General features: G+C 56.3%; 11 protein-coding genes across 11 annotated transcripts; 6 read left to right on the top strand and 5 right to left on the bottom strand.

Annotated features, from left to right (window-relative positions):
- Positions 1 to 550: 550 nt before the first annotated feature.
- Positions 551 to 1,929, top strand: W97_03686 (uncharacterized protein; the record flags this gene model as incomplete). Its single annotated transcript, XM_007781582.1, has 2 exons — positions 551 to 1,035; positions 1,089 to 1,929. The coding sequence occupies 2 exons, from the start codon at positions 551 to 553 to the stop codon at positions 1,927 to 1,929; spliced, it is 1,326 nt and encodes a 441-aa protein (XP_007779772.1).
- Positions 1,930 to 4,065: 2,136 nt separating this feature from the next.
- W97_03685 (uncharacterized protein) lies at positions 4,066 to 5,470 on the top strand (the record flags this gene model as incomplete). The annotated part of the gene is made up of 4 exons (XM_007781581.1): positions 4,066 to 4,395; positions 4,456 to 4,806; positions 4,864 to 5,049; positions 5,111 to 5,470. The coding sequence occupies 4 exons, from the start codon at positions 4,066 to 4,068 to the stop codon at positions 5,468 to 5,470; spliced, it is 1,227 nt and encodes a 408-aa protein (XP_007779771.1).
- An 802-nt stretch (positions 5,471 to 6,272) lies between these two features.
- W97_03684 (uncharacterized protein) lies at positions 6,273 to 8,020 on the bottom strand (the record flags this gene model as incomplete). The annotated part of the gene is made up of 3 exons (XM_007781580.1): positions 6,273 to 6,371; positions 6,533 to 6,862; positions 6,923 to 8,020. The coding sequence occupies 3 exons, from the start codon at positions 8,018 to 8,020 to the stop codon at positions 6,273 to 6,275; spliced, it is 1,527 nt and encodes a 508-aa protein (XP_007779770.1).
- A 376-nt stretch (positions 8,021 to 8,396) lies between these two features.
- Positions 8,397 to 9,628, top strand: W97_03683 (uncharacterized protein; the record flags this gene model as incomplete). The annotated part of the gene is made up of 3 exons (XM_007781579.1): positions 8,397 to 8,466; positions 8,516 to 9,400; positions 9,450 to 9,628. 3 exons carry the CDS (start codon positions 8,397 to 8,399, stop codon positions 9,626 to 9,628), a joined length of 1,134 nt encoding a protein of 377 aa, XP_007779769.1.
- An 892-nt stretch (positions 9,629 to 10,520) lies between these two features.
- W97_03682 (uncharacterized protein) lies at positions 10,521 to 11,567 on the bottom strand (the record flags this gene model as incomplete). Its single annotated transcript, XM_007781578.1, has 1 exon — positions 10,521 to 11,567. One exon carries the CDS (start codon positions 11,565 to 11,567, stop codon positions 10,521 to 10,523), a length of 1,047 nt encoding a protein of 348 aa, XP_007779768.1.
- Positions 11,568 to 12,928: 1,361 nt separating this feature from the next.
- On the bottom strand, positions 12,929 to 14,321 carry W97_03681 (uncharacterized protein; the record flags this gene model as incomplete). Its single annotated transcript, XM_007781577.1, has 2 exons — positions 12,929 to 14,102; positions 14,155 to 14,321. 2 exons carry the CDS (start codon positions 14,319 to 14,321, stop codon positions 12,929 to 12,931), a joined length of 1,341 nt encoding a protein of 446 aa, XP_007779767.1.
- Positions 14,322 to 14,799: 478 nt separating this feature from the next.
- W97_03680 (uncharacterized protein) lies at positions 14,800 to 15,571 on the bottom strand (the record flags this gene model as incomplete). Its single annotated transcript, XM_007781576.1, has 2 exons — positions 14,800 to 15,502; positions 15,558 to 15,571. The coding sequence occupies 2 exons, from the start codon at positions 15,569 to 15,571 to the stop codon at positions 14,800 to 14,802; spliced, it is 717 nt and encodes a 238-aa protein (XP_007779766.1).
- A 317-nt stretch (positions 15,572 to 15,888) lies between these two features.
- Positions 15,889 to 17,345, top strand: W97_03679 (uncharacterized protein; the record flags this gene model as incomplete). Its single annotated transcript, XM_007781575.1, has 2 exons — positions 15,889 to 16,501; positions 16,549 to 17,345. 2 exons carry the CDS (start codon positions 15,889 to 15,891, stop codon positions 17,343 to 17,345), a joined length of 1,410 nt encoding a protein of 469 aa, XP_007779765.1.
- Positions 17,346 to 18,203: 858 nt separating this feature from the next.
- On the top strand, positions 18,204 to 18,760 carry W97_03678 (uncharacterized protein; the record flags this gene model as incomplete). The annotated part of the gene is made up of 2 exons (XM_007781574.1): positions 18,204 to 18,371; positions 18,425 to 18,760. 2 exons carry the CDS (start codon positions 18,204 to 18,206, stop codon positions 18,758 to 18,760), a joined length of 504 nt encoding a protein of 167 aa, XP_007779764.1.
- An 823-nt stretch (positions 18,761 to 19,583) lies between these two features.
- Positions 19,584 to 21,075, top strand: W97_03677 (carbamoyl-phosphate synthase arginine-specific small chain; the record flags this gene model as incomplete). The annotated part of the gene is made up of 2 exons (XM_007781573.1): positions 19,584 to 19,766; positions 19,825 to 21,075. 2 exons carry the CDS (start codon positions 19,584 to 19,586, stop codon positions 21,073 to 21,075), a joined length of 1,434 nt encoding a protein of 477 aa, XP_007779763.1.
- A 323-nt stretch (positions 21,076 to 21,398) lies between these two features.
- W97_03676 (uncharacterized protein) lies at positions 21,399 to 23,255 on the bottom strand (the record flags this gene model as incomplete). Its single annotated transcript, XM_007781572.1, has 3 exons — positions 21,399 to 22,997; positions 23,054 to 23,179; positions 23,232 to 23,255. The coding sequence occupies 3 exons, from the start codon at positions 23,253 to 23,255 to the stop codon at positions 21,399 to 21,401; spliced, it is 1,749 nt and encodes a 582-aa protein (XP_007779762.1).
- Between the last annotated feature and the right edge of the window lie 410 nt (positions 23,256 to 23,665).

The following is a 23,665-nucleotide window of genomic DNA, read 5'->3' as shown; positions in this document are numbered from 1 at the left end:
TTTTACAAAAGCAAACGTACAAGAAGCAAAGACAGGCAGTACTGGAGTACAGTCCTACTGTAGCGAGCGGACCAGAGACTTCGCAGTGTGTGATGCTCTTTAACTGGAGCAGTTCACGCTACGGTGCTGGATGTTGTAGAGAAGTCACGGAAGAAGCGCAGGTTTTACCATGTTGACAGCAATCCCGAAATCTATTATGAACCGTAACTGATGTAGCATCAAGTAAGTCGTGTTTGCCCTCACCTCAGCTAATACACGGCTCGCAGGAAGAAAATCCATGTCTGACACTGAATACAAGACATAAGATATCGTTTAGACGCATCTGCCCTTGTACCATCAGGTCTCAATGTCCGAAGTCTTAGCCCGGCCTGAGACGCCTGATGTCACGTTGTACCGAGGTCCAGCGCCAAACGCCAATTCCATTCCAATGGCATCTTCAACAACACCAGCTCTCCCACCGCGTTCTCGCGGACTCTAATATTAACCTAATGCCAGTATAGCATCCTGCCGGCGTCTCAAGTACCCTAATCGCGCACCCACCAAGCCCATTATGGCCCACAATCCCTACTCCGACCCCTCCGCGTCCAGCCTGCTCTCATCAAGCATATCCTCCCTCTCCAACTCCCGTCACCAGTCCTCCCAGATCGCGAAGACCTACCGCCAAGCCGCGCAGCTCTTCTTGACGCGCCGCCTGCCTGAGGCTCTGTCGACCATCGAGCCTATCATTACCCCCCCAACCCGGCTACCAGACTCCACCGACGGGCAAGATGATCAGACCGATGGAGAGGAGCAGGCCGCGCCCGCACCCATTGCGGCGGCTTCGAGGGGAACGAGGGTGAAGGTGTGGTCCTTCTATCTCACCTTTCTTAACGCGGTTGTGGAACTGGGGTCTGAGGAGGGCAAACACGCATTCGGCGCCGCGAAGTGGAAAGCTCTAGTTGCCAAGACGCGCGATGGCAGCATCTGGGAGGAGGTCGTGCGGGATGGGTACGGAGGGTCTGAGGGTGACGTCGATGCTGAGGTTGTCATCAACCTGTATGTGCCTCTTTCCCTGACACACTTGCTACGAGGCTGACACGAAAGCATAGAGCTACGTTGCTGCTCACACACTCGCCGGACCAGAGGCTGAATCAGCAACGGCTTGAGACATATCTATCCGCCACAGCTCACCCAACCTTCGCGATCGATGACTCGTCCTTATACAAGGAGAGGCGCGCCGAACCACACGGCAATGGCACAGCTACGCCCAGAGACCTGAACACCAGGCTGAAGCTGCTTGAGCTGTATACCTTGCACGTCCTACCGCGGAATGAGGAATGGGATTACGCAAGGGAGTTCATAAGTATGAGTGAGGTGCTAGATGATGAGCGAAAAGACGCGTTTTTGCTTGCGCTGCATGGGCTCAGGGCAGAGAAGGACAATGCTGCTGAGCGTGAGGCAGAGCTGAGGAAGCGGCAGGAAGAGGAGCTTCAGCTTCGCCGACGCCAGTCCGAAGAGAGGAGGGCGGCGGCAGAGGACGAGAGAAGGCGGAGAGACGAGGAAAGCAAGCGAGCAGCGACGAGCCCGCCGGCATCGACCTCGTTACCGCGGTCTGAGGACGGGCGGCCTAAGGCGGCAAATGGCGGCAGGCAACAGACACCATCAAGCAAGCCATCAGCGCCAGCGAAAAAGAAAGCAACCACGCCACCTCCCGGTTTTTATCAGCGTGCATCGTCCGCATTAAGCAATATGCAGATCTTGCTGCGGAGCACGGCACAGAGCATGACAGCCAGTCCGATGGCAATGCTGCGGACGCTGCTCTTTCTCATGGTGTTCTTCTTAGCTTTTGGGAGGCGAGACCTGAGAGAAAGGATACGAAGGCTAATGAGACAAGTGTGGGAGAAGATCAGGAAAACAGTCGGAATGGGTGTGAAAGTTTCTTATATCTGAGACATCTCTCGACCATAGTCTTTGTGCAATAGTTCTTAGAGCCCTCTTGTAATGCCATCAGGGTATGGTTAAGGCATCGCACATGTGCACGTGACATATCTGACCGCACCCCTTTCTCCTCCACCACTTGCATCTCGCACCCTTAGATGTTTGCAACCCATTCGCCGAATAACACAATCATCGAATCTCGGCTTCGGACAGTTCTGCTCTCCGTCAGTCGGCAATAAACGGTCATCATGAAAGCCGTTGTCCGATTGTCGCAATGCGGAAGGTGGATGTCGAACGGTCATATTGTCCCGTCGAGGCGCACTTTGAGAGGAGAAGTAACCACCAAAGCACGCCGTATCGCAGGCGCGTCATCCAGATCCTCCATATTAGTGTCCTGGGCGTGCAGAAAGTCACCCGCCGCGCCCGCATGAGATACGGCACGCAGCCGCTCGGGCAACCTGGTACACCAGCCTCATGCCAGCATTCAGCCATGGGTGACCTAGCATGTCGTCGTCCCAATCGTCAACGGGATCGTGTGCGACACCGCGAGAGATTAGCCTTCTCTCAACTCATGCCACAATTGCCCACCGACGGTATTGATGGGAATCTCCAATCACCGCCCCAAAATTACCGGATCACACGGATTTGTCGCAGCATTGTTTCAGCTCTGGTGGAAACATCTGGGGTAATGCAGGACGGCGCTTTGATCAACGGCGTGTACTGGTCGTCCCCTTCATCCGACAAGCCTTGTACGTGGAGGCGAGATGGACTTTTCGGCGTTCTGCTCTGTCAGGCAGGTCAGATCGGAGTGGCGCAGATGGCCGCAGGCATGTCAACTTTAATATCACGTCGCTGCGGAGAGCATGCGGGCTTATGCATGAAATGCTGCCTGACAGCCTGTGAGCTCCTGCAAGGGGTCTGCTGGAACATCTCCGCGATAAAGGCAATCCCAAGCGAATCCCTGCAGCAATGGCAGATAACGTTATTCGCACCACAGCGCTTGCACCGCGAATGACTTGGTGAGCAGCCCCTGTGACCGCCCGCTTCCGACGGCTATCAAGCCACGAGCGAGAGGCTTGGACGAAAGAGGAAGTCGGTGATATGTCGCAATCGACTACCCTTCGTTGCAGCACACCACTATCGGCCAACGTGTCTTTGTGTTATTTGGCACCATCTCTTGAGACAAAGACAAGCAGCCACAGAGGCTCAACGGCAGCATAAAGACGCCGAATACAGTTGAAGCACATCACGACATCTCAGTGGTCTCGGTATGAGATCCGTCAGTGGTCAGCTTTGAAATTAGACTAACGCTTTAGCCCAGATCAGTCCCGTGTGCTCGTTCAGCGGCCGGCGAAACAGTCCCATGCAAGGCAGCTTGGGGGCCATGCAGATCGGCAGAGGCGTTAGCTTAGCCTCAGGGGCTCATGTGAGCCATGGAGAGACCCGGCAGAAGCGTGGCTGGTGGACCTTGCACCGGCTGCTCTCCAATGTTGGTCTTCAACAATAGCTTCCAGCGCAACGGTTTCCAGCGCCAAAGGATAAGAGCAAGAAGCCGAAACGTGGGGTATCTCTGATAGCACGAGGATCTTCTCTTCATCCAGAAGGTCGAACATAGCAGCAATATATCAATCTGCGCCAGTAACAGCCGCTGTTGGCAGGTGAAGGTGCCGGCAACCATCCCGAGCAGCGGCGCCCACTTGGCTTCGAGCGAGCGACCAATAGCAAGCCTGAGACGATTAGATCCTCCGGGCTGATCAACGTCCTCCATATCTAAGCTCCTTCTTCATTCTACTTTGAGCGCCTCGGAGCACTGCACGAGGTCTTCCCGAGTCACCTTCACCCCCTCCCGCCTCACCATCGCCAGCGCTCCGAGCCGCAGAGGACCGTCAATCTCCCAGATGCCGCTAACTCCCGGGGTGCGCCTCTGTAATGTCCAATGCGTAGCCTTCTGGAGCTTACTTGTACGGAATAAGCAGGAGGAATGGTCATTGTTCTCCACTTCACGGGCTTTGGGGAGCGTCTGTTACAATGCTCTTCACGGGTACTTATACTGGCTTGAGGATGCCCAGTTCGTCTTCATCCAACAACAACACTTCGCTTCACAGTCACTTCAGCAGCAGGTCTCTCACTTAAAGTCTTTCATTCAACATGCTGTCCCTCAAACGCGGTCTTCTGCTCCTCGGAGCCCTGATCCCTCTCATCGCTGCTGCTCCCGTCCCGCAGGATGACACATTCGGCATCCAGGCCATTCCTGGAAAGTACATCATCACGCTCAAGGAAGGCATTGCGCCCCCAAAGGCTGAAGCCCACGTCGCCTGGGTGACCGATGTCCACCGCCGCAGCCTTGAACTCGAGCGCCGTGACGGAAAGAACAAGGCCAACCGCAAGGGTATTGAGCAGAAGTATAACGGCACTTTCACTGGCTATGCCGGAGAGTTCGACGACGCCACCATCAACGCGATCAAGGCCAGCGCTGATGTATGCTCACTTCACCCCTGGCAGCGCAATTCTTGAAGACCCCGCTAACCCCTCTGTCAGGTCGCTGCTGTCGAGATCGACCAGATCTGGCACACGTATGCTCTCACCACCCAGACTGGTGCTCCATGGGGCCTCGGCTCAATTAGCCACCGCAACCCTGGTTTCACCAGCTACGCCTACGACACCACCGCCGGCCAGGGCACCTACGCTTACGTAGTCGACACGGGCATCAACACAGCTCACACCGAGTTCGGCGGCCGTGCTAGCCTGGGCTACAACGCTGTCAGCGGTGTCACCCACGCTGATCGTGACGGCCACGGCACTCACTGCGCTGGCACCATAGGCAGCGCCAGGTACGGCGTCTCTAAGAACACGAACCTCATCTCCGTCAAGGTCTTCGAGGGCAACTCTGTAAGATGGTTTCCTATCAGCAGCCGTGAAGGATGGTACTAACGATGCCATGCACAGGGCTCCACTTCCGTCATCCTTGCTGGCTACAACTGGGCCGTCAACGACATCGTCAACAAGGGCCGCGCCTCCAAGGCCGTCATCAGCATGAGCTTGGGCGGCGGCTACTCTGCGGCCTTCAACAACGCCGTGCAGTCCGCCTTCACCTCCGGGGTCTCGACCGTCGTCGCCGCCGGCAACAGCAACGTGAGTTCTCAATCCATCAAACCCGGAACCATGTGACGCCGTACTAACCCACCGCCACCAGGTCGATGCCGCCAACACCTCCCCGGCCTCCGCTCCCAACGCCATCACCGTTGGCTCAATCCAGTCCAACAACGCACGCTCCTCGTTCTCTAACTTCGGCGCCGTCCTCGACGTCTTCGCCCCGGGCACCTCCATCCTCTCCACCTGGATCGGCTCCAACACCGCCACCAATACCATCTCCGGCACCAGCATGGCCTGCCCGCACGTCGCTGGCCTCGTTGTCTACCTCAAGGCGCTCGAGGGCCTCGCCTCGCCGCAGTCGGTCAGGGATCGCATTGTTGCGCTCTCCACGACCGGCAAGATCACGAACGCAGGAGCCGGCAGCCCGAACAGGATTGCCTACAACGGCAACGGCGCGTAAGGGATTCCTCTGATGGCACGAAGCATGGGATGTGGATAGCACTCTAAGAGGGGCATCTGGGTTTCTATTTTTTGAGTGTGCGGGGCGCGCTGGGGCAAGGACGGCATCACTTTTACGCTCGTTTCCTAACCCCCCTTTTCATTCGTTCATATTTGAGGTTCGATTCGTTGGCACGGCGTTAGATATCCATGAGGTGCGTATGTAGCCGCTCGCCGTGGAGCGCGGAAAATGGACTCTCTTTGACAGACTTCCACGATCGCCGTGACTTGAACATGACCGATTTTCCCATCCCTGAGGCTAAATATGCTTGACTGGGGCGTTTGATGCCACCCTTGTCAGACCTACAGAAATATAAGCCTCCAGTGACGCATATAGTGAGCCCCCGTCCCAGAGTCCTGGCTTTGATAGCTCACATGGATAGGCAGCGCCGAGGCAACGTGGGTGGATGGACGTCTTAATCTGCTTCCAGAAGGAGGTACGTTAGGCGAGTACACAGCACCGAGCCACCGTCAAGCGCGAGACAGATAGATTCCCGGTTCATAAAAGGCTTCTTCCATAGCCAAAATAATGTTGTTCATTGATAGCTTTCCTCGACGCCACGAACGCCATTCCTCCTCCTTCTGCTATTGCTACCTCTTGCCCCGCATGCCGATACCGACTGACGAAAGATGCCTCCACCTCGGATGCGAGGACTTGGTATAACCCGCTACATGCTCCATGTACATTCCCCCACGACACATGCTGGCGCCGCTGAAACGCAAACGACGGAAGCCTCCGCGTCTACTCTTTCTACGCAGTGCTCTCAGTCGACGCCGGCGTACAGATCGACCACGATATTCACAGCCGCGACCAGGATCTCGGCGGCGATGAGCACGATGACGATCCATTCGAGGTATTCGCCCTGCAGAAGTGTCAGCCAGAGGTTGACAGACCTTACAACCCCTAGTGCCGGCTTCCACTCCGACTCTTTCGACAAGCACGTTTTGCATTACTGCCACAGCACAGCGCAGGAAGCCCACAGCAAACTCGGCGGGAACGCAGGAGACGGGGGAAATAACTCACATGACTACTACTCAGCTGCCCCCTCATAACCTCCAGCAGATCCCCTAATACCCCCAACCTCTCCCCTAGGATCCTGACTCTCTGGTCCATCTCCAGATAGTTCCGTACAGCGGTGTACACGGGCTCGAGCTGCGGCTCCGCCCACATGAGCTCCGGGGAATCCAGCACGGAGCCCTGCAGGTGGATGGAGATGCGCAGGATGAAGAGGTGCCCGATTTGCTGGTTTATCTGCTTCCGGCTGAGGGAGATGGTTCCGGTTGTGCTGAGGAGGTGGGGAAGGGAGGAGGAGGTTGCTATCGTGGTTGCGAGGAGGGATTCGTGGAGGGATGTCTGTTGAATCAGGTGGGTTAACATGGGTTGGTGGTTCCCGAAGAGGGGTCAAATACACACCTTGACGCTCTGCGCAAGCGCGTGGCTGATGGCCAGCTTGGTCATGTACGCCTTCTTGTCCCGCAGCGAGATGAAGTCGTTGTATATCCTGGCCTGGTACTCCCGCGTGTAGTAGAAGTTGAAGTCCTCAATCTGCACGTCGTCCTTGGCCAGCTTCTCCTCCTCAAACTTCTCAATCTCGCGCAGAAACCGGTCTTCTTCCTTCAGCGACAGCCCCCACAGTACCACCGTCCCGTACGCAAAGAGAAACAGCTCCGGCACATGGACCTCGGTGTCAAAGTCCGGATTCACCGGCCCCAGCAGCGCGGGATCGACCGCCGTCTCCGACAGCGTCGCCCTGAGCGCCGACCCCGCCGCCCCATCCACCCCCCGCTCACGCAAATCAATCAGGTCCTCCCGCCTCTGTTCGGTATTCCCCTGTACCTCGAGCTCGCTATCCGAATACCGCCTATGCTCCTGCAGCGGCCCCGGCGGCGGCTCCAGCACGGGACTCAGCGGCTTCTCGGAGCGTTCGTACCGCCACGGCGTGTAGATGCACTCATCGAACAGTTTCGGATTCGCGCCCCGGCTGCGACCCTTCCCCTTGAGCCAGCGCATCAGCTCCGCCATCCGGTAGCTCGACGCCGTGCAGTACGCCGTAACGCGCGGCAGGCGCTCGCGGTCTTCTTTCCCGAGTCGAGCTGCATCGCGTCGCGCGGTCGGGTCCTTGATCCGCGTGAACTGCGCGTAGACGTCGCGGCCGCTTTCTTCGTCCGGTCCGTCCGAGAGCGCGGCCGGGTCGGGGAGGAGCTTGAGTTTCTCGGCTGTGCGGGTTGTGCGTTGGGGCCCGATTTTGGGGCCCGAGGCGCTTTGGAGGAAGGTCGGGATTAGGGGGGAGCCTTGGGAGTTGCGCCGCCGGAGCTTGGAGTTGAGGGAGGAGAGGAGCGGTTGTGTGCTGGGTTGGCGGGAGGAGGCGGGGGTGTAGCGGAAGGAGGGGGGAGGCGAGGAGGAGGAGATTGTTGGGTTGAAGGTTACGGTTCGTGGCGGTCGTCGGGGGTGGGATGCGTCGAGGAGAGGTGCAGACTCGGAGGTTGCGCCGGCGGCGGAGGAGGACGCCATTGGGCGATGGGGTGTGTTATGGTGGCTTCGGCCTATCGAGGGAGCATGTACAGTATAGAGTCCGATGTTAAAGACATATCAACCGCAGCGCAACAAGGTCGAGATGTACAGAATTCCCTGCATGTGCTCGACCGTTGTTGTAAGACTCCAGATGACGTTCACGGCGGATTGTCGCAGGAGCTTGGGCCGCCCACGTTTTTTGGCCCGGGTGGCTTTGAGCCGCAACTCTAACTAGACCCGCGATGCGCTCTCTCACATAAACCATAACCACTACACGAACCGGTACGCTGCTACTCCTATCCGACATAAAAGCAACCTTCAAGAACAAAAAAACCCAATCCCTCAGCTTTCCGAAACCACACCCAAACAGACAAGCATGTCCCAGCTTCCCCCACAGACCGTAACCGTCAAGCGCAAGCGAGACGAGGAAGCAGTTGATACTCTAAGTGAGTGGCTACTTACTCCCCGACCGGCCTGCCCACTGACTCTTTGCAGTCCTCGAGAACCAGACGCGCGGCCATGTCAAGAGGCGGGTTGCCCCAGGCTACATTTTCCGCCGTCAGGATGCGCCGCGACGATCCACTAGCCAGCAAGTAAACAACGGAGTTCCTGTCATACGCACCACTCTTCCCGGGCAGGAGAATGTTCTTGATCGCCAATTGCGAGCTCCGGCAGCAACCACCCCCGAAGTCTCCAGCGCGAGCGCACACCGCCGCTTTCACCTCTCAGGACGGGCATCCGTAGATTCTCCACGAATCTCCGCAAATGGCGTCACAAAGCGGGAAGGGCCGATATTTACAGAGAAGCGACGACCGGCGTTCCCGCCCAGCAGGAGACACGAAAGCCATCAGCCTGTGGCAGCAGATCCATATCGCGAACAGCCCGGCTTAGATATGACCGCACCACCTTTACGGAGGCCAGGCTCAACCACTCGTCTAAAGCCGCATGGCTCGAACGAGTCAATCGACAGTCACAATAGCGTTGCAATTACCCCGAACGAACCGCCGCCATCAAACATCCTTGCTGAAATGGAGCGGTTTGCCGCGGAGGTTGAATCCAGTGACGCTCAGCCGATGTTGCCGAATGGCCACACAAGGCTGAAGTATAAACCCAAGTCTCCGCCGCTCAGATACAAGGATCGGCATCCGGACACAGTCACGATAGAGGTCGACACCGAGATGATGGACGTGGACAGTGACGACGGCGATTTCGTGTACGATACCTATGTCCGTGAACCTGATACCACGGTATCCATCGACGAGATGAATGGGAATATCGGCATCCTAGTCATCACAGAAGAAGACCAGGAGGTGTGGGAATCGTACATCGACGAGGATGACAGTGACAAGGACTGGAACAGTGAAGAAGAGGACGAGAATGGTACGATACCTGATCTATGTTTTGGAATGGTTGAAGCTGACTCTTGCAGCGGAGGACTACTACGGCGCCGACTATCCAGAGGACGAAGTGGATTCGGACGACGAGCGCGACGTTGGCGCTTATAAGTATCGACATGGTGCCTCTGATGACGAAGAGTTCAATTCAGATACAGGTGCCTGGAGTGATGAGGGGGAGGATCTGAGTTATCCTTGGAGGCAGAAGGCATGACCCAAAGCTGGTGCATGGGGCGATCATGCTAGCAGCGCCCGTCATGTTTCAACGTCGACTGCGGAGATGCTATGTTTCATGTACCCAAGCTGTCACTATGAAGCCGATCACACCGTGGTAGAACAAAGCATTAAACCCCTATGGCGCGTTCAGTGCATCAATCGTTGACCTCATCGTTTCCTTCTCGTTCCACACCTTCAAGTTCCACACCATGCATAGTTCAGACCGCCACAGACCCAGTTGGCTCCCCCACCGACAGAACGCCTCCTTTCCCAGAAGCATCTCTCAATCGCTCTTCGAGACTTTCCAGTTCCTTCTCTAGAACTCCAGGATTCTCGCATTTGATCGCGCATTGGAAGTCGATCAGAACAGCCCGCCCTTCACGGATGAGAGAGTTGTGCTTGTTAACGTCTCCATGCCTGATGCCCAATTGATGAAGTCTCGACAGAACTTCCCGGCATTTCGAGAGGTCTTCAGGGCCTATGCACCTGAGACTTCGCAGAGGGGAGCGCCTTTCACCAGGGTCTCGCTCGCCGCTGACGAGCGTTTTCACCAAACATTGAATATCTTCGCCTGGAGACGAAGCCGGAACAAGGCATGGAGGTTTTCAGGATTGAATGAGCTGGTGTCTAAGCGCCTATATCCTTGGAGACGTCACTGATCATGCCTCTTGACAAGCTGGAAGAACCGCAGCTATGTTGAATACCAATCCAATCTAGCTCCAGTACCGACCGAGCCTCACCGTAAGGAACCATGACCCCATCTCTTAACTGGATCGAAGTAACACCTATTCACAAACGCTGCCCAACGCAGACTACTTCTCTTGAACGGAAGGAATTCACAAGCCAGCGTTCATCTTGACCACCACCACTACCAATGTTTTTACCCATCACTACAACAGGCCCATGTACTCCAGCCAGCCAACGTACTGCCGACGCAAAGGGCTGTCACCCATCATCTCCATCATCTTCCCGCATTCCTCGAAATGGCTCTGAAACGTCTCCGCCGTGAATTTTGCCGCCCACTGCCAAGGGTCATCCATGTACAGACAACCGAGACAATGAAAGCCCCACTCCAGCGATCTCGTGCGTAGATCTAACCAGGGCGCGCGAACGACCGCCAGGAAGCGTCTCGGGTCCGCCTCACGCTCGTCGTAAGCCTTTGTAGGGCGTGGTCGACGTGGGGTTGGTATCAACGCTCCTTCTGCTTTCAGCTCCCGCTTTGCCGCGTATGCACGACGTCTCTTAGATGCCATCTCAGAAGCGTGCTGCTCCATCGCACTGACGGACCCATGCAGTGCGATCCCGGCCTGGCGGGCGGACTCAGAGTCGACGAGGGTAAGGCGTGTGCGCAGGACCGTCTCGTCCCGCGTGTAGCATCCAGGTATGCTCCTGAGACGAGGTACAGATTTTGGTATCCTGCGACCTAACCCAAAGCGCTGGAGGGCGTCGGAAAGCGGCAGTGGAAGGTAGTCCGGCACCTGCGAGAAACAGAAAAAGCATACGCGCTTGCAGGTGCCGAGATAGAGGTATCCGCCAAAGGCACCGCAATGGTCGCAGTCGGCGGTGCATAGCTGGTCGTACAGCTTCTGGCACGTGATCCACTGCCCGGTTCCGATAGCGAGGATGCCGCGAAGTGAGTCGGGCGCGTGAGCCACGATCACCTGGTACTGCATGATCGAGTCCACGACTTCCATGGCTCTTCGGTTGACGCGCCGGAGATCGGTCAGAGATCGTAGGTCGGTTTGGACGAGTGTCTTGCTGAGGAGTTCTAGAGGGAGCTTGTCCAGATCTCCAAGATGGAACGCAGGGGTACCTTCATGCCGGCCATTATCCAGCGGGCAACGACGCGCAAGACCTTGATCGTCAAGCGTGTTGGCTTCTATGTGCGGATAGGTGAGCGCTTCGCGTTGCGCTGTGCTCATCGATGTCTGGTCCATGTTCTGGAGGATGGTTCGGCGAAGGGTCTTATTCCTAAGACTGCCCAAGGACGATCTATCGGCAGATCGTTCCCCAGAGGCTTGACATAGGCTTGAGCTCTTGACTTAGTAAGCGGACAGCTCTTGTAGTTGAAGATTCTCCGTTGGCGAAACAGCAACAAGGGGTGTACTAGGGTGCCGAGGGCAATTGACAACGTGGTTTTGCGTTCAGGAGCAAAGGCTCGGTAGCTGAAGGTAGGATGCGCAAACGTGCTCTAACAGGATGACAGTTGAGGTGCGGACCCTGAAGGAAGGTGTGGATGAAGCTCGTGTTGCTTGACTGAGGGTATAGCTAGGCAGTGAACTGCAATTGATTAGTCACACACCCTCATGGCGCTTTGTGAAGTGAATCTAGCGATATTTGTGGAGGTGAAGCGGTTGGCTCACGGGTCATGGGACTGGAAAAGTTGTGAAGGTGAAATGGATTAACGGAAAACTAAGACGGGTCAACCATAACGTTACTTGGAGGTTAGGACCTCCTGTGACATGTAAGGAACCCATTCTCCGTCATATGTCATCCGGCTTATACTCATGTAGCATTTTATTGCCTCTCTATGCATAAAGTCGCCATCCGATAGCTTTACAACCCCACCGCTGGCCCCAACATGCTTATGGAACGTCTCCGCTGTGTACAATATCCTATAGTTTCCAGACCCCTCCGAAGACCCCTCCGAAGACCCCTCCGAGCCGGCAATTTCGCACGCAGGACACTGAAAGCCTCACTCCTTGGATATCTTGAGCGATTTTGGCTAGGGCGTGCGAATAACGGCCATGAATCGTCTGAAGTCTAGCTTTACCCAGGGTCGCTCGTCTAGAGGTGAGGGTGGTCTGGCACTTCCATCCTCTTTGTGCCCAGGATGCTTTCTCCGCCAGCGACACGTATTGCTCCATGGCAGTGGCAGACATGTAGTCCAATCTGCGTATTCCCTGTGAGTGGCCCTGTGGGTGTAAGAGGGCGGCTGACAGTCAAGCCTAAGGCCATGCAGCGGACGATCCATGATGATTGTTTGGGGAGACGCGCCGTGGCGGGATTTATCGAGTTGGAGTTGGTTGATCGCGAACGCGCCGCACGCGAGAAGATAGACCCGTTGGCTTCAAGAAGGCGTAGAGACCTCAGGACCGAGGGAGCTGATATTCATGCGCCTATACCGTAGAGGTCAGCGATCCTGCCCCTTGGCAAGTTGGAAACTAGTCTTAGAGACGGTGAATGCGGTATAACATAATGAAAGTCCCACTCAGTGGATCTCGTGTGCATGTTCAGCCAGTAGGTGCGAATAACTGGTTGTTTAGTTCTACCACACGCGACATTAAGACCGGGACCGTCATCCGCCTGCAGCAAAGAAACTCAACAGGCTTCCAACGGTAAGTCCAGCGACAAGGCAAAGTCCCATGAACCCGCCTGCTGCTTCCCTTTCGTCTACATCAACCCACTCGACCGCACCCATCATGCACGAGCTACCAATGTAACCATTCGTGATGCCAAAAAGCAGCTGCACTACTACCAAGTAAAAGGTATCGCTGTTGACCAGTGCGCCACGATCACGGATGTTACAGAGCAGGTACAACGGTATGAAGACGACTCGCGCAATGGAGAGTGCGAAGAGGACTCGCGGGCGAGACGTGAGAGAAAGTCCAGGCACTGCTGTCAGCAGTCTGCCGATTAGGTCTCCTGTGTTCCAGAAGAGGAAAGCCAAGGGTATGAAGGAAGCTGGCTGAAACAGGCGTGGCGCTTCCGCAGGCGGGCGTACGCTTAGGATCTCCTGCGTGTAGACAGGAAACACCATAGTGATGGCGAACGTGAGGAACACTGCGGAGGCCAGCCAGAACAGCTTCCTGGCTAGGGTCATGAGAGGCACGGATCTTCGCTTGGGACTCTCTGTCTCTTCATCGTCATCTAGGCTCTCATCGGAGCTCTGATGACGCTGTTTGGCACTGTGTCTGCTCAGCAGATAGAAGAATGCGACAAGGCTGATGGCCGAGACGCCCGTAGCAGTAAGGAAATAGGCAAATGCAGATGTCGACGACTCCACAGGAACGTCACTGTCGGCATGCTTTGCAGGTATCGAAAGCACGGAGACAATCTGCGCGATGCATGGCAGCACGCCCGCAACCGCTTGACCCGTCATGATGGCTTGCGTATACTCTTCACGCCCGAAGCCTGACACAAAGGCAAACACGCCGTTTTGACAAAGTCCGGTAGCCAGACTTGCACCGAAGACCATCACGATAAGGAAACCGAAGTAGCCCCTTGCGGATATGTCCATGAACAGCCGCGTTGATATGGCGAGAAGGGTGAAGGCTACGATATTGATAGCGAGGGCGGACATGATTCGCTTCGGGTAGGAGGCATTGGCTTGCAGCTTGGTGAGGATGAGCATCGAGCCCAGGTTCGCTACTGTAGATACGGAGAGCTCGGCCGACTGGAAGTTGGTCAAGATCCAGTCGTCTGATCGAAAGCGGCGCTGGAAGTAGGGGCCGGCAGCGAGGAACATGTTCCTGATCAAACATCAGTGCCCGCCCGCTGATACTGCTTATTGTGGAGGCTCACCAGGCCCATAGCATAGCAATCCCAAGCAGGAAGAACACCGAGTACTCCAGCCATGAGAACCGCTCTTTATCCGTCCCCTCGATCCTCTCGCCGTCAGGCCTGACCGAACCGCCCTCCAACGGCTCGTACGACGATCTTCGCCGAACAAGCTTGCGTATCCTCTCCATATTAAAGGCGGTAGGAGTGCGTCTTTCGGGGTGCGAGCTCTAGGATCGGTGCGGCTAATGCTTTATCATGGGCGCCGCAGCTCGCGGGACTGACAAGGGGATCAGTTGGGTGCGAACCAGATGAGGCGGCTTGCGTTTAAGAGTGGACTACAGTTTGCTGGTGAGAGGCGCGTGTTTATATAGCGGATTCATGGTGGTGCAGCGTGGCTAGAACATGTTGTTGGATAGTCGTGGTCATCAGGTCGCGGCCCCTCGTGATGGGTGATGCCTTAAAGATTACGCTCGGACCATGCGGGCGTCCCAAGTCACTTTTCAGGTTGTATATATGCGGCTCACATCACCGCCGCATTATAGAATGGTATAGAATCAAGAACCGTGTATTTGAATCCATCATGGGTATAAAACCATGCTACTTAACGTATAGCATTGAGTATCCTCTCCGCCCACTGAAAATCGCTCAAATCGGCCCGAAATCGTTCTATCCCCGCAGGCGCAGAAGTTCACACCATAACCTGATGTCTTCAAATAGGCCCCCTCGGCTCCCGTCCGGACGCTCATTGGAGAGCTCTTTTGCGCTCGATATGCCAAACTGCTTCCATAAGTCCTCGATGTCGTCTTGGACCTGGCGTAACCCCTCCCCATTCAGTTGATCCGGGTCCGGATCAGCGCGCGGTCCAGCGAGCTCTCCATTCTCTTTCGGCTCATCATTGTCTGGAGCGACAGTCTCCTGAATGCTGACGATAACTCCTAAATGGCGCTGCTGCACGCCGACAAGTCTGAGCTCGCCTAGCCGAATGATGAATTCTCCCACAGCGTACGCGTGGCCGTTCTGGACTTGAACGGTTTGCTTGGGCGTCCACAAAGCCGCATATTTGGAGGTGAGTAAGTTAGCGAAGGCGCTCTGTTGATCAAAAGGAATCGCAATGGTTGCGTTTCTGGCTGGATCTTCTGTGTTCGAAGGGTCCGCTACATGAACGAATGTCTTGCTGGGGTCGTGCCCGAGACGTAGTAGATGCTGATAGCGCCACGGACCCTGGAAATCTATGGAGCTTGGGGTGCTGCGCAGCAGTCGATGATCGAGCGTCCACGAGCCTAGGGGCTCTGGGTCGCAGGTTCGGAGAAGGCGTTCATTGAGTACTTCGACCGTGTTCGATGATTGATTCTCTGAGATGAAGAATAGTCTGAAGGATACGTCAGATAAATCTTGAGAAACGTATAAAGTCAACCTCAACTCACCTAAGGGCACCCATGACTGCCGCGCCGGATTCTAATATTAGCGCTTGGCATTCAGTATTCCAGTTACGGAAGTTTTCAAAAGGAGGCCAGCTCTCGAAGCGTATGCTCTGATGCTTAGCTAAGTAGCAGCATAGCGTTTTTCACTGCTTGGTCGTCTAAGCTTCACCTTCTGCTAATGTGTCGGATATGCGTAAGAAGTCACGTGCAGAAAAAAGCGCCAAGCAAGGTTGCGGGGGAACTTCGGAGCCGGTCTTCACCTCAAGCTGACCTCCATGTTCCCCAAATAATGAAAGCAGCTTCAAGTAACGAGGAGTATGAACACGAAAACACCATGAACGGAACGGAGCAGTCAGAGAAGGCGAGCGCCGATCAGTCCAGTCAAAAACCGCATAAGACGCGAGGCCCGTCTTTGAAGCCGGATACAGTATTCCAATGTGGAAACGTGGAGGGCCTGGTATCATCATTCCGATGGCTCGTAGACAACGCGACCTCGAGCCTCGTCCCAGACGCTGTGACATGTCAATTTATCCTCGGCGTCGATACTGTCGTTGAGATCCGAGCGACAAGCAAAGAAACGCCCTCATTTTTGGCCTTGATTCAAAAGCAACCAGAATCCCAAGCTGCTGATGCAGATGGGAAGTCGCTGGAGTCAGAAAATCCTCCAGCGAAGAAATACACCGTCAGCGTCGCTAGTGCTCTCGCTGCGTTTGGTGATGACGCAGAAAGACTCAAGACCCAGCGAGCATTGGCTCGAGCAATCGTTGAAGCAATCCAAGACGTGGATGGCTATCGGTACTTCGAAAAGCAGGTATGGGGCACCAAAGGCCCGGACGGATGTCGCTTCAGATTTCCTTGTGTGGACTCCCTGCAAAATAGGGAAAGGGCTGCAAACCGCTACGCCAAGGCTAAGGCATTGAACGTGCCCGTCGAGGAGTCCGAACATGGTGAGTGCGTCACACAATTGCCTGGTTCACGTGCTTATTGAGTCTAGCATTGCCCACATTCGACTGTGAAGGTTGCATCGTCATCAAGTTTTCCTCAAGGAACACATGCGTGGATATCGTCTACAACCACTTGCCCATTCATAGGGATGCTCCAATACGTCCGTCGGTCGCCCGTGTTCGCGAAAGACACCGCAGGGGCTCTCAGCTAGGCACGTCGCCACAACTAGCACCAGACGGATCGCATCTTCCAGGCTTGGACCCCGCTCTCCAGCATGCCCAACCGGAAACTTACCAGCCCGGAGAGCCCGTACCTGGCGCCGCTTTGAAACCTGCTAAGACCCCTCGGAAAAGGAAGAAGAAGGATGCGGAATCTGACACAGCCCCTGCTCCGGCTGGAGGAGTCTCGGCCACAGACGGCCTCGACACACTAGTCGACTTGTTGCAGGCGGACATGAACGCTGGCCCGTACTACCAATATCCGAGTGCTGTTAACGGAAACAGTAACGTCCCTGTGTACCTTGACTATGTGCCCACGACAACCAACGGTGCAACGGCGAAGACAGCCCAAAGCGGGCTTCCTGATCCAGATCGGGTAGTTCACAAGCGAAGAAAAGCCACTTGCTTGACCTGCAAAGAACGCAAAATGAGATGCGATCAAGCGAAGCCAGCTTGTGGATCATGCGTCAAGAGCTCACGACCCTGCACTTACGAGGATGATTCAGCGCCGAGGCGAAAGAAGGCCAAAACGGGCGGTGATGGTAATATTGCCAGACCCAGCAACAACATCCAGGTTCCTATCGGGAATCCGTCTCCCAAGAAGGTCCGGAAGACGAAAAAGTCATGAACATCCGAGTGGGGGCGATATCAACTCAGATTCTCCTCAGCATTTTGCTCTTGCATCCTCCGCCAAATAAGTCTTTCGAGTGTGAGACGGTCCGGCAGCCAATACATGGCTGCGCTTTGATGTAACTGTCAGCTTCCGGCAACATCTACGTAAGTCCTGATGTGACGCGGGACCGCATCGAAGCATATCTGACCTTCTTAACAGACCCATTGGGTGTTATTCTGCGGTATCTCGATAGCACGTTGCAGGCAAAACGAAGGATGGGTTGCTCGAAGTGGTTTGGGTGCAATTTTAGCGTTTAACTTAGGACTAGCTGAGTCGTGGAGTGTCATGTTTACTGCGATCGGGCTCGCGCTCTTGGCGCAGCTGCCTCTAACGCTTGCAAAAATCAGCGATGCGCTGTGAGGCCGCGTCAATTCGCTGGCTAGCATGGGCGGAATAGTTTTGGTAACGGAAGGGGCGACATTGATGGCTGGTGTCATTGCTATTGCGGAGGCGGAAGGTAGTTTCTGCAATATATTTTCATCCGGCGACCATAATTCAGCAAGCTGGGTTTACATTCGTTCCTTCCTAAGTTTAGCCCAAACTGAGGGCACCCGTTCTCAGCCATCCATCCCAACTGAAGTGATTTCTTCTTCGCGTCATCTCAATCAACTACGGTCGTCCATCTATCGCGCGTCGAGAACTTTTCACACCGAACATCTATCAAGGTATGTGCAGCCCGTGCTTCCCGTACCATGGTTCTGGCGCCCCCAGAGCATTCACACAATATCCCGGAGGTATTCCTCGTACGCGCCTGCTAATGCTGACTCCACGACGCGCAGCTCTCCAAACATCCGGCGGAACGAACACATGACGATGAAGTCGCCCTCGGTGAACCTCCACGCCTCTGAAGGCGGCCTTGAAAAAGACGTCAAGGCTTGCGCACACGACCTCTCAGCCCTTGACGAATACGTTCAAGCCTTGCGGATACCTAAACAGGATTCTGCGGTCCCAGAGGGAAACCTCACAACCGAGGGTGAAGAGGTAAGATATGAGTTTTCTCGCTCATCACGATGCAAGCTCACAACTGGCAACAGAGAGCACAAAAGGAGGATGACCTCATCAGCATCGCCTCGATTGTCGTCCTTGCTATCTTCTGCCTGTACAAGCTCTTCGGAGAGGACTATCAGCAAGACTTCTACTGCAAGTCTTCTCAAGGCCGGTTCTACTGGGCCTTCCTCGTCAACGTAGTGAAAGAGGCCCTCATGAAGTACACCGCCAAGGCATTGCAACCGTCGGCTACAGGAGAGCCAGAGGGTGCCGGCATCAGAGCACTGAAGCGGCTATGTCGAGTCTCTAGGGTCCCTCTCTTTATCCTTGTGTTTTCGGCAATTACTGTTGCGCCGGGAGCGTTTTGCAAGTGCCAAGAGTAGCGGCGGGAATGCATGTACGTGCGGTCACGACTGAGCTGAAGATGTAGTCACATAGCAGTCTTAAGAGCTCATTCGCCAAGCGCATAAGACATCCTGAACATGTAGACTGTGTGTTTGGTGTTGCAACTCATGTGAGAATGAATTGGGGTTTTGCAGCACCATTGTCGCAAAGCCAGTTCGCTCACAATTCCATATCCGAGGCGGCCAGTGTGCAATGCCTTTCAGGCAAAACGTGGTGCTTCCGTGATGCCGAATAAATTTTTCGATCAGGCACCATGGAACGTCATCAGGCCCAGCCCGTTTTCCCCTAGCGCCGGCCCGCCGCCCAGCGTTTTCCTCTGCGATAACCCCAGAGCTGACACACACACCGACTCCCACAACCCCAGGCCACCTCTACTTCCACAAAACCCCCAGCGTCCACGAGCAGTTTGCTCTTCTTCCACTGTTCAACCCCACAAGACCGCGAAGCCGTGCTTATGCGTGCTTCTCAGACAATCTTCACTTCTCAGGTATGACTCTCTCGCGCCCTATGTCACCGCTCGCCTTATCTGTGGGTAAATCGAGAATGGCACCGTCGACCGACCGGCGCTATGCGGTGATGACGACTCTTCTTGAGCCAATTCTCTCTAGAATCCTTCTACGCACTTTACTCCTGAACCCTGGCTAATTACTGTACATAGGATTATATTTCTGGTACGCCATTACCGCCGCTGGTTCCTGGTAGTCGTTGCTAACCCGCCGTTAGACCACCTCTGGAAGGCCTCCGTAAACTGACCGCCACTTTTCACCACCAAATTTACCCACTATCAATACCACACACACGATGCTGTCTCGCCTTATCAAACCTTCGGTGCTGAAGCCTACTACGGCTTTTGGTGGAGCCTCCAGGACTGGAGCACAAGCTCGCTCCTTAGCCACGGTTCACAATAACAGCGCCCGTCGCGCGCCATCCACAAGGCCTCGGTCTACTCCGGTCTCCCAGGAACGGGCTACCTTCACGATCAAGGTATGTATCCCAGCGTCCGGCCGTGGTATGACCCTGTCACTCACCGCATCTTCTACAGGATGGACCAATCTTCCATGGCAAGTCCTTCGGCGCTAAGAGAAATGTCTCCGGAGAAGCGGTCTTCACGACTTCTCTGGTCGGCTACCCCGAGTCCATGACGGATCCTTCCTACCGTGGCCAGATCCTTGTCTTCACCCAGCCTCTGATCGGCAACTATGGTGTCCCCTCATCCGCTCGGGACGAGCATGGCCTTCTCCGATATTTCGAGTCTCCGAACATCCAAGCCTCCGGTATCGTTGTGCAGGATGCTGCTCTTCAGCACAGCCATTGGACTGCTGTAGAGGGTCTCGGCGAGTGGTGTGCGAGGGAAGGCGTTGCTGCGATTTCTGGTGTCGACACCCGACAGATTGTTACCTATCTGCGAGAGCAGGGTTCTTCGCTCGCTCGTCTCACCATCGGCGAAGAGTATGACGCTGACGAAGACGAGGCCTACATCGACCCCGAAGGGATCAACCTCGTCCGCCGCGTGAGCACCAAAGCGCCCTTCCATGTCAGCTCCTCACTCGGAGATCTCCACGTCGCGCTCATCGACTGCGGTGTGAAAGAGAACATCCTCCGCAGTCTCGTCTCCCGCGGCGCCAGCGTGACCTCGTTCCCCTTCGACTACCCGATCCACAAAGTCGCCCACCACTTCGACGGCGTCTTCATTTCAAACGGTCCGGGCGACCCAACCCACTGCCAATCGACAGTCTACCACTTGCGCAAGCTCATGGAGTCCTCGCAGGTCCCCGTTATGGGCATCTGCATGGGCCACCAGCTGCTGGCACTCGCTGCCGGCGGCCGCACCGTGAAGCTCAAGTACGGCAACCGCGCGCATAACATCCCTGCGCTGGATCTCACGACGGGGCGGTGCCACATCACGAGCCAGAACCACGGATACGCCGTCGACGCTACCTCGCTGCCGTCGGACTGGAAGGAGTATTTCGTCAACCTGAACGATTCGTCGAATGAGGGCATGATCCACAAGTCTCGGCCCATATTCAGCGCGCAGTTCCATCCTGAGGCCAAAGGCGGCCCGCTTGACTCGGCGTACCTCTTCGACGCGTACATTGAGAACGTGAAGAAGTACAAGAACAGCCAGGCGGTGTTTTCGCCGCAGAAGGATAACAAGCCGAGCCCGCTGCTAGTGGATCTGTTGAGCAAGGAGCGCGTGGGTGTGCATCCGGGGCTGCCGGATTTCAGGCCGGGACAAGGAGGCGAGGGGCAGACGGCGGTGGGGGGAATGCCTGCTGCTGCAGCTGCTGCGTGAGCGTAGCGGACTCCAGAGGAAGTGATGGGTGGTTGAAAGGCTGAAAATTGCTACACGGAATGCAACGGCTGCTGGGCCCCTTTAGAACGTGGCCATTTTGCTTTGTTTGTGCGATGGAGTTTTGAATTGGGTGTTTGCAAAACTGTTCTGCCTAGTGGGCAGAAACTAGCTTACGACACAAATACACCAAAACACTATAGTGAGCACGAGAACATCTGCGCATCTCAAGATTACTCTTTTCGTCAACGAGAACTGGAGCAGCAACTCAAGAACGTGACCGCAGATATATCCCGCCCGCTACCGCCCTCCACCCCCTTCCATCCTCAACTCAACTGATCAAGCCCCCTCCCCTCCACCGCGAGCCCATCACCCGCGCCATCCCCGCCCACATCACCTCCACCGCCCCCACCCTTCCCAGCCATCCCTCCCCCCTCCCCCCCCGCGATCCTCGCGCTCCGTCTCTCCTTGGCCCCCTGCTTCAGCACCTCCCACTTCTCGCGATACCGGCCCAGCACAGTCTGCAGCTTCTCGTTCTCGCGCGCCAGCTGCGCGGTCTCGGCTTGGGAGATGCGGAGGCGGTCTTCGAGGTCGCGCAGGGCTATTGTGGTAGGTTCTACTGCCGCCACTGTGGGGGCGGAGGCGTCGGCGGCGTCGGCGGGCGGGGCGAGCGAGGGACGGCGCGAGGATGCTGGGGAGGTGGGGTAGGGCGGCCCACCCCCACCGCCGTGAGGGTGCGGCAGCCTGTGCACGCTCTGTGCCAGCGCCATGCTCTGGCTCTGCGAACTGGCTTCCCACATCGCGAGACGTCGGCTCTGCGTATCGAGCAGCTGGCGCAGGGCGCCGTTTTCGAGCTCGAGCTCCTCGCGCGTCTTGCGGGCGACATGCTGCTCCTGTTTCGCGGTAGCCGTTGCTGCGGTTGCGGTTGCGGTCTTGGCGGGGCCTGCTCGCACCGAGCGCGGCGAGTCGGGCGTCTGTGGATCCTCGCGCGCGTCGACGAACTCGTCCATGTTGCCTGAGCCGCTTTCCTCGGGCACGCCGGGCAGCGGCGGATGCGGGAGTGCGTGGCCGTGGTGGTGGTGCTGCGCGAGGATGTCGGCGTAGCTCACCGTCCCCCCGCTCGTGGGGACCAGGTAGAAACTCTCGGCGCCGCCGAAGGGCGTGCCGTGCGTGTTGTGTTTGTCTTCGCGGAGGGCGCGGAGGGCGGCGCGGGAGAAGAGTTGGGAGTATTCCGGGTCGGTTGTTGCGCGGGTATGGGGGGTGGAGGCTGCGGGGACGGCGGCTGGGGTGGTGGGGGAGGGGGCGGAGGGGGCCACGGACGGGGTTGAGGCGTCTAGGGGGAGGCCGGCGAAGGCGAGGGGTGCGGAGAGCTTGGTGAAGAGGGATTCGAAGGTCGAGAAGAATTTTTGGAACGGCTCGTCTGTGGAGGTTGGAGGCGGTGGGTTGATGGTGGAGGCGGGCTGCTTGGTGGAGGGTTGCTTGAGCGCGGCGAGGGCTTCGGAGGTCGGTCGGAGGGGGCGTTGGGAGGGCTCCTTGGACGATGTTTGCTCCTCTGATGGACCGGCCTTATCGGGGCGAGTGGAGAGCCTGCCGCCAACATGTTGGGCGGATACGGCGGGCAATGATGGCGTTCCTCGTCGCTGTTGAGACCCTGGTATGCCTCTTGCGGTAGCTAGATTACTGGCGATAGAGGACTGAAGGTCTCTTGCGGGCCTTCGACGGGTTGAAACAGGAGATGAAGGCTTTGCCGTGCGGGTTGGGGACAACGGGCGCGCGCCGACAGCTTGCTGCTCAGCGGGCGTTGTGGAAGATTTCTCTGAGCCTTCCTCTTGCTTCTCGCTGAAGAAAGTCGTAGTGGAGGGTGCCTTTATTATCTGAGACAAGCGACGATGGTGATCTTCCAGGAGTCGCAGGGTACGGAGTGCCTTCAGAGCGCTGTAGTTAGCGGAGTGGCTCGGCAAGCAATAGCAGTACAACGGACTTCAGTATCCTCAGTGCCTCTCGTGGCTTTTGCGAACTCAGCAGCAGCTAGATCATGCTCTTGACTGGCTACGACGGCGTTGGCCTTCCGCGTTTCGAGAGCGGCGTTGCGGGCATGGGAATGCGCCTGAAGCTGTTAGCAGAGAAATATGCACTTCGGGGCCGCAAGCGCCACGTACGAGAGTTAAAGGCGCGTTCTCCATGGTCCGTTTTAGGTCTGGACTTCCAGATAGAGGTTTGCGACATGTGCACAGCTGAGAGAGGGAGAGGGGGAGAGAGAGAGTGTAGGCAGTTGTCGGCAGTCAGCAGTCAGCAGTCAGCAGTCAGCCGTGCAGTTTACATATCACGGTGTTTGCGGCTATCGTGTTCACCCCGGTCGGTGGCTTGTGGAGCCTTGGAGTCTTGGAGTTCAAGATGCACGGCATGTGACGTGATGGCTGTAGCGGCTGGGCGACAACGAGAACCAGGCTTGCACGCCGCATACCCTACCTGTAATGCTGCCACCACCGTCAGACCCATAACCTAGCTTTCCATTTGGCGATTCTACCGACATCTGGCCCTGTAGAGACATTGCTTGCTTGCAATAATTGCCGTCGTACGCGCACAACACAGC

The sequence above is a fragment of the Coniosporium apollinis genome, assembly GCF_000281105.1.
Source record: "Coniosporium apollinis CBS 100218 chromosome Unknown supercont1.15, whole genome shotgun sequence".
Taxonomy (NCBI): Eukaryota; Fungi; Ascomycota; class Dothideomycetes; genus Coniosporium; species Coniosporium apollinis.
This window is presented reverse-complemented; position numbering and strand designations above follow the sequence as displayed.